At 54.0% G+C, this 7,622-nt stretch overlaps 2 protein-coding genes across 4 annotated transcripts in view; one reads left to right on the top strand and one right to left on the bottom strand.

The window, feature by feature from the left end:
* Positions 1-242: 242 nt before the first annotated feature.
* On the top strand, positions 243-2,401 carry Pgam2 (phosphoglycerate mutase 2). The gene is made up of 3 exons (XM_021177661.2): positions 243-759; positions 855-1,035; positions 2,201-2,401. Exons 1-3 carry the CDS (start codon positions 346-348, stop codon positions 2,365-2,367), a joined length of 762 nt encoding a protein of 253 aa, XP_021033320.1. The 5' UTR covers positions 243-345; the 3' UTR covers positions 2,368-2,401.
* Positions 2,402-3,331: 930 nt separating this feature from the next.
* Positions 3,332-7,622, bottom strand: part of Dbnl (drebrin like) — a 12,340-nt gene continuing 8,049 nt past the window's right edge. The window contains exons 6-13 of one of the 3 annotated variants that reach the window (XM_021176979.1): positions 6,975-7,052; positions 6,606-6,757; positions 6,446-6,506; positions 6,076-6,169; positions 5,736-5,831; positions 5,522-5,631; positions 4,691-4,796; positions 3,332-4,172 (exon numbers count right to left, since the gene is read on the bottom strand). In XM_021176979.1, the coding sequence (XP_021032638.1) occupies positions 4,033-4,172; positions 4,691-4,796; positions 5,522-5,631; positions 5,736-5,831; positions 6,076-6,169; positions 6,446-6,506; positions 6,606-6,757; positions 6,975-7,052 (837 nt within the window). In that variant the 3' untranslated portion in view covers positions 3,332-4,032. The remainder of the gene's footprint in view (positions 4,173-4,690; positions 4,797-5,521; positions 5,632-5,735; positions 5,832-6,075; positions 6,170-6,445; positions 6,507-6,605; positions 6,758-6,974; positions 7,053-7,622) is intronic. The other 2 variants (XM_021176980.1, XM_021176981.1) reach the window with 2 other exon arrangements.

The following is a 7,622-nucleotide window of genomic DNA, read 5'->3' as shown; positions in this document are numbered from 1 at the left end:
GGGATTGAAAGCTGCTGATGTCAGAGTGTCTCCACATGGAGAACACCCCCAGGTTTGACTCCTGCCCTTCACCCTGGTCCAGTTCTGCAGCCCCATGCGGCTTGGCACCAGGTGCCAGGTTATGGGGCTTGTCATCTGAGCTGATGATTTTGTGAGACTATTTTTAAGTTCAGCTCCTTGGACTACACCCCACCCCCAGTTCTGCTACTGGTTGCCTGCCTCTGCCTGTATCTCCTGGAATGCTGATTGGCAGTTAGGGCTGGGGTGGGGGCTGGGAAAACTGTTATAAAGCCTAAAGGGCCAAGCAAGCAGCTGCCACCCAGAGTTCCTGTGTCCCCTGCCACCATGACCACCCACCGCCTAGTAATGGTTCGCCACGGTGAGAGCTCATGGAACCAAGAGAACCGTTTCTGTGGCTGGTTTGATGCAGAGCTGAGTGAGAAGGGAGCAGAGGAGGCCAAGCGGGGGGCCACCGCTATCAAAGATGCCAAGATAGAGTTTGACATCTGCTACACGTCGGTGCTGAAGCGGGCTATCCGCACCCTTTGGACCATCTTGGATGTTACGGACCAAATGTGGGTGCCTGTGGTGCGTACCTGGCGCCTCAATGAGCGGCACTATGGTGGCCTCACAGGCCTCAATAAGGCTGAGACGGCTGCAAAGCACGGGGAGGAGCAGGTGAAGATCTGGAGGCGTTCCTTTGACACCCCCCCACCACCCATGGATGAGAAACACAACTACTACACCTCCATCAGCAAGGTGGGCCACACGCTGGGAAGCTGGAAGGTTGGGAGCCCAGGGGGGAGGGCTACCCAGTAAACAAAAGAGAAATGTTCCTGTGCCCTTGTCCCCAGGACCGCCGCTATGCAGGCTTGAAGCCTGGGGAGCTGCCTACCTGTGAGAGTCTCAAGGACACCATTGCCCGGGCCTTGCCCTTCTGGAATGAGGAGATCGCACCTAAGATTAAGGCTGGCCAGAGAGTGCTTATTGCAGCCCATGGGAACAGCCTTCGGGGCATTGTGAAACATCTGGAAGGTGAGGCCTACTCTCAGGAAAGATGTGAGACAGAAACCACTGAGGTTCATTTGTTTCAGCTATTTTACAGATGTCAGGGTTTCAGAAGTTGAAGGAGGCAGGAGTTTTGTAATACTTTGTGTTGTCCCATTTCCAGTATGCAGTCAGCACAGACAGCATAGCTGAGGCACCCCACAGGAGCTGATCATAGGTAGAGCAGGCTTCCGGCACCCACTGGGGAAAGGGGTCTGAGCTCTGGCCACCAACGCCAAGTATTGGCTTCCTGCTGAATCAAGCCACTTGAGCTGTTATAAAACGCTTGCTATCTCTCCTGGTGCTGCCTGCATTTCCTCTTTTTCTTCAAGTCTATGTACAAAGTGCCCTGACTCTGAGGTCCCTTTGCCTCAGGTACAATACGTAGTCCATCCACCCACACAGAGCTGAACCATGTGTTCCCCTACCTCTCAGGCTTCTATAGGCTAAAAAAAGGGCAGCTGAGTGCAGAAATATGGAGCTACTTAAAACTTAGGCCTGTGGTGGTGCTCCTAACTGAAGAGCAAGGGCTAGTAGACAGGCCTGGAAGGGGGGCCTATCGGTGTAGGGAGGTTACCAATTATGGTCCCAACTGGGTCTTAGACACGGGACGTCTATATTAGATTCTGGATGACCTTTAGACTTGGTGGGATCTTAAGAAAGGGTTGGGGGTGGGATCCACTTCTCCAGCTCCTAGCGGCAGCCCGAGGCTTCTGCCCCTCCTCCCTGGGCTGTGTTCTGGGAAAGAGGTTCATGGGGTGTGCCCAGGGAACATTCCCAGGTCCTCCCTGTTGATAGGGGTGTGGTGGCAAGAGCAAAGGTTGAGCTGCTATTCCAGGCAGGGGCTGCAGGAGCAGGCACTGGGTCAGGTTTCCCATTCCTCCCCAGTTCAGAATTTAGAAGCTCTAGACACCAAATGTCATCCTTCCAAACCCTCATTAGCCTGGCCAGCTCACTGGGCTGAGAGCGTGCGTGTGCCACAGCTACCACGGAGGATGTTCTCGTCTCTCTGTTGGGCTATTTCTGTAGCCAGGTCTCCCTTAACTTCTAGGTACACTTTTGGGGCCTTGCTCTCAAGGATGGGTTAACTGGCAGTACCCCAGTACCACAGGCCCACAAAGGCCATTCTGTATGAATTGTTCCTCTGCTTCAGGGATGTCAGACCAGGCCATCATGGAACTGAACCTGCCCACTGGAATCCCCATTGTGTATGAGCTGGACCAGAATCTGAAGCCCACCAAGCCCATGAGGTTCCTGGGAGACGAAGAGACAGTTCGGAAGGCCATGGAAGCTGTTGCTGCCCAGGGAAAGGCAAAGTGAGGGTGCACGGGGCAATAAAGTTACTTCTGCACAGCGCCATGTTTAATATAGCTGAGTGCGGTCCACCCAGGCCAGCTGGCTAGTCACAGGCCGCCTAGGTCCAGGGTGACAGCTATCCCAAGTCACCATGTAGAGGCAGAAGCCCTGCACCATCCCAGGCTACTGGGGGAGAATCAGGACCTTGCACACCCTGTGTAGTGTGACCAACCCCTGTAGTGGTTCTGAAGCTATGAACCACTTGCTTCTATGAAGGACAAAAGTAATGGGATCTGGCCTTCTCCCTGAGGAACAGCAAGTACAATTCCTGGCCAACTTCCTTCAGGGTGGTTTTGTGCTATTCTTGTGACCTCTTAAGTGGCACACTAGGTGTACCTTCAGGGCAGAACAAACCTATTAGCTAAGCCTGCAACCGCTTAAGCTCATTGGGCCTCCATGACCTGTTATCACCATAATGCCTAAAGGACAGGCAGAAGATGGGGAGGAAGTAGGCTTGACAACTGCCTGATGTCAGGGGCTTCCTTGTGCATTTCCACTCCAGGCTGCCAGTGGGTTAGCCTGGGAGTCAAGCATATCCATTCAGCATCTCCAAGCAGATGCGTGCTGGACCATGTTGCAGGGGTCCCTGGAAAAAACTGTAGCAACAGCCTCTTCCAAACTGAAATGCACGAATGCTCTGACATCAGTTATATCATTTATACACCAGTTAACCCTGGCTGTCCAGGAACTGTGAACACCAGGCTAGGCTCATGGCCTTGAACTCAGGGATCCACCTGCCTCTGCCTCCCTGTGATGCTGAGATTTCGGGCATACATCATCATGTCTGCTCACTTATACTTCCTGTAGGAGGCTAAACAGAGTCTGAGGGCACGTATGTGTACACACACATGTACACACTCAGGTATGATGCAAATACAGAGCCTAAGCTTGGATTTCTTCCCCATTCAGGTCACAAGCGGGGCAGATGGATTGTGGGCCTCACCGCACTGCTTAGATTCATTTATCAGACATGGATGGACTGAGCCAGGGTATAGTACGCAATAGATGAACCACATGATGCATGTCTTTGAATATGCACATTCCCAGAGATGGAAGCTTGGTCATCCCATCCCTCCTTCCCACTGCACAGACACGGGGATAAACAAGGTAGGGAAGCCTCCTGTGAGAAAACCTCCCTGCTGTCAAAACCGTCATGGTCTAGTCTAACTTTGGTCAAGATTTTGCTAAAAGCAATTCTCTTTTAAGTTCACAATTCCCAAGGGCCTTTCTAAACAGCTGCAGCTACCACCCTTAGAAGCCACCCAGAAAGAAAGGCAAGTGTACACTGTGGCCTCAGATGTCCCTGCTCTGAGTCCAATGTCTCAGTGCTGCTGTCCTTGGACAGAGGTCATCCAGAGCTGGTCACTGGTTAACCTTGGCTCAATATGCCATTCCCACTGGGGTCAAGTGTAAGGCTGGAGAGGGCCTAGGGGCTGCGGTAAGCATTTGAGGGGTGCGGGAGGCAGTGGGACACTGCTACATCTGGGGTAACAGGAGCACTCAAGGCAGAGGAAGTCTTGTCCTCACTGAAGTCCCATTCCTGGAAGAGTGCCAAATATTAATTCTTTGGCCTCCTCCTTAGGCGACAAGGAAGCCACTTGTGGTGGAGAAGGACGCCAGGTCTCAGCCTCACTCTATGAGCTCCACGTAGTTGGCAGGAAACATGCCAAAGTGGCCGTCAGGCCCATAGCCTCGCCACCAGCCTTCGTCAATCACCTCGATGCCTGTGATTAGGTTCTCAGGGTCAAAGGAGATCTCGGTGTCATCAGCTGCAGGGAGGGAAGTAAAGGGGCATCTCAGGGCCTTGCCACACCCCTCACCAGGCCCCAGGGAGGCTGGCCTTTCCTGCTGTAAAGGTCAGAAACTCCCTGTTTCCTCCTCAAAAACAGCTCGCTGCCATTCAGCCTGAAGTCAATGTGAGTAACTGCAGTGGCCAGCTCTCAAAGCACAGCTCTCCAGAGCACGCCTGTAAAAGGCAGCACCACAACCCCCAGCCCATTCCCCAAGGCCTCCCCTCAGGAAGGCCGGGAGCCATTATCCAGGCTGCCCCTCTCTGAGTGATCAATCCTGGAAGGTCTACAGTAAAGATGGCTACAGGTACTCCTGCTGGTGAGCAGCTAACTGGAGGCTCACTGAGGCTCCAAGGCAGGCCATTCTCCCCAGGGCTTCCCACCTCACATCTTTCCTTCCAGACATCCTCTAGAGCTGACCTCCTTGAAGCCCCTATACACGTCTGTCCCCTAACCTCATGTTCTGTGCCCTGTGACGGTCAGGTGGGGGATCTTACCTGCCTGGTAGTCATACAAGGCCCGGGCGCACAGCCCTTGTCCACTGAAGCCCTGGCTCTGCATGTAGTTGTCAACGTGTTCGGAGCCAGCCCCTTGCTGCTGTACCTGTTAGAGTTTGAGAAAGATGGCATCACCCCAGCCTCAGCCTTCTCCCCAGGTCAGATTAAGCTGGGGGCTGAGGCCAGGGCACAGAGTACAGAAGGGCTTTGGGGGCCTGATACTTGCAGCACAGCTCTCGCCTCAAAGGCAGATGCTCAGGGCAGCACACAACTGCAAGGAGCTCTGGGCATCTTACAATGCAAGCAGCAGCACTGGTTCACACATCCCGAAGGACGGCACGGCTCCAAGGCAACCAAGAACACACTCACTGCTAGGCTGCTTCCTACCATGCTCAGGTGGGAAGGATTCTCTCATCCACGCTGCACAACAGAATGATGCTGTGCGTGGCTGCGACCCTGCACTCAGGAGCTGTGTCCAGGGTCCCCAGCTGAAGGCCACACAGATCTTGTCTTTAAGAAGCAGTAAAGGGGCTGGAGAGACAGTCCAGTAGCCAAGAGCACCTGGGGCCCCCCTTGCAGAGGACCTGGGTTTGGTTCTCAGAACCCACATGGCAGCTCACAACCCTAACTCGGGTTTTAGGGGATCTGTTACTCTCTTCTGGCCTCCATAGGCATCACACACACACATATGTATGCAGGCCAAATGTCCATACACATAAAATAAGATAAAAAGCAGTTCTAAAGAAAAAAAACCCCACCCCTAGTACCCTAACATTTGCCACAGAAAACTCAGGCCTGTGTTTATACCCACAACCCGCACTAGGGACCCACCAGTGGTGGCTCCTCATAGAGGGTGTCCTGCTCTGGGGGTACTTCATATGTAGGTTCTTCTTCTGTCTGGGCAGAAGACAGAGTGCTAGGCGCTGGCTCCTCACAGACACCTGCAGCAAAGGACATAGCAGGCTGTGGCCTTCTTCCAACAACATTCCCCATCTCAAGTGTACCTCCCCTCAGGGCTCTGTACGGGCTGTTACAAAGGTCTTGCCTGCTGCAGGCCGGGAGACAGGAGCCATGGGCTCTCGGCTGTAGGAGGTTTCTGGTTGAGTGAGCTGCTTCTGCAGGAAGGGGCTCCTCAGCTTGCCTGGAAAATGCAGCAAATGCATCAGGTATCACCCAGACGCACGTCCTGCATCTACCTGCCTGGGTGTGTCAGAGTGTGAATGTACACCATACTGCAGGACATGAGGGACACCTGGACTCTAGGGAGCTCTCCTTATTCATTTGTCCTTTGTCACCCTGTAATACATGCATTGGAAGCCCCTGCATGGGACTCTGGCTTCCCCTCAGCCCACCCTGCTGTGTGGTAGGCCCAGAGGAGGTCTCACCTGGCTGCGAGCTGGTGACAGAGGTGGTGGACATTGCCCTTTCCTTCTGCTTGAAAATCTCTCGTGGGTGTGGGGCCTGTTGCCCAGCAGACTCCTAGGAGAAGCACAGAAGCACGCCTTGACCCGACTGCTCCTCCCTCAAGCTCTGCTAACAATGTGTGGGGTCGGGGAGCACGGGGATTAGGAAGCAGATGTGCTGGCAGGGCCGCTTCCCAGAGCTTCTGTCCTGGCTCCCCCTACTGGTTCTCTAATGCGCAGAGTCGCACCTCAGGCTAAGCCTTCAATCCAAGATCAAGGATTTCACCAAGTAGCCAAGACAGATTCAAATCAGCAAGCTCCCAGGTCCATGAAGGGATGTCTCAAAACTCACCCACTCCTGTCTGGTCCTTGAAACAGCTTCCTGCTCTGGCTCACCCGTCCTGCTGGAAGGGCTGAAATTAGAGGAGCTGAGGCTCTTCAACAGCTCCCCAGGCTGTTCCCTCAGTGGCCCTGCCTCTCAGAACCACTTGCCCCAGTGAAGGGAGGCTAACCTTGGGGGTCCAGCTGATCTGTGCTGTTCCTGGTAGCGCTGCTCACGTCGGGCAGCCTCCTGCAGCTCCCGCTCTCGTCGCTCCTCCTCCAGCCGCTGCCGCTCCTCTTCGGCACGCCGCTTCTCCTCCAGGCGGCGGTTCTCCTCTTCCTTCTGCAGGGGAGCTGCTCACTCAGCCATGTGCAGCCAGCCCCCTTGGCCTCCACCCCTGCCAGGGACTTGGTCCCTAAAGGGCCAAGGTCAAGGAAGGGCACTCTAGCCCACCATGCCCTGTGACTTAACTACACGTGCCTGCAGTTTAACTAGCTGTAAAGGGTAACGCCCAGAAGGATGTCAGTCAGTGTGCCACCTTCACGACTGCAGCACTCACCTCAGCTTTGGCCCAGAAGTTATCCTTGCCGACTCTCTTGATCTCAGATATGGCATTGGTCTTCTGGTACACAGAGCCCTAGAGACAGCATAGTACACGCTAGAGGTCTGGCACCATGTGGAACGTCACACATCCCATGAGGCATGGGAATCTGCCAGCTCTAGAGAGCAGGTGAAAGCTACTAGGCCTGCATCTGGTAGGCTCCAGGGAGCCTGGCCCGCCACCCATGAGGGGAAACAGCAAGAGGTTCAGAAAAAAAGCCTAGGAGCACCCAACAGGCCGGGGCAGAAGGCTCTTTTTTTTTTTCTGACTTTTCGAGACAGGGTTTCTCTGTGTTGCCCTGGCTGGCCTGGAACTCAGAAATTCACCAAGGCAGAAGGTTCTTGAGTTCAAGGCCAGCCTGGCTTATGGAGCAAGTCCCTGTCTCAAAAAACAAAACAAAACAAGAGCTGGAAAGATGGCTCAACTGCCAAGAGCACTTACTGCTCTCACAGAGGACCAGGTCCAGTCCCCAGCACCCACATGGAGTAGCCTCTTTAACTCCAGTTTCAGAGGATCCCATACACTTTTCTGTTCTCTGCAGGCACAGTACACATGTAGTGCACATACATATACGCAGGCAAAACACCCATACATGTAAAGTAAAAA

The sequence above is a fragment of the Mus caroli genome, chromosome 11 (assembly GCF_900094665.2).
Source record: "Mus caroli chromosome 11, CAROLI_EIJ_v1.1, whole genome shotgun sequence".
NCBI lineage: Eukaryota > Metazoa > Chordata > Mammalia > Rodentia > Muridae > Mus > Mus caroli.
Note: the sequence above shows the minus strand (reverse complement) of the source record. Positions and strands in the feature narration are given on the sequence as shown.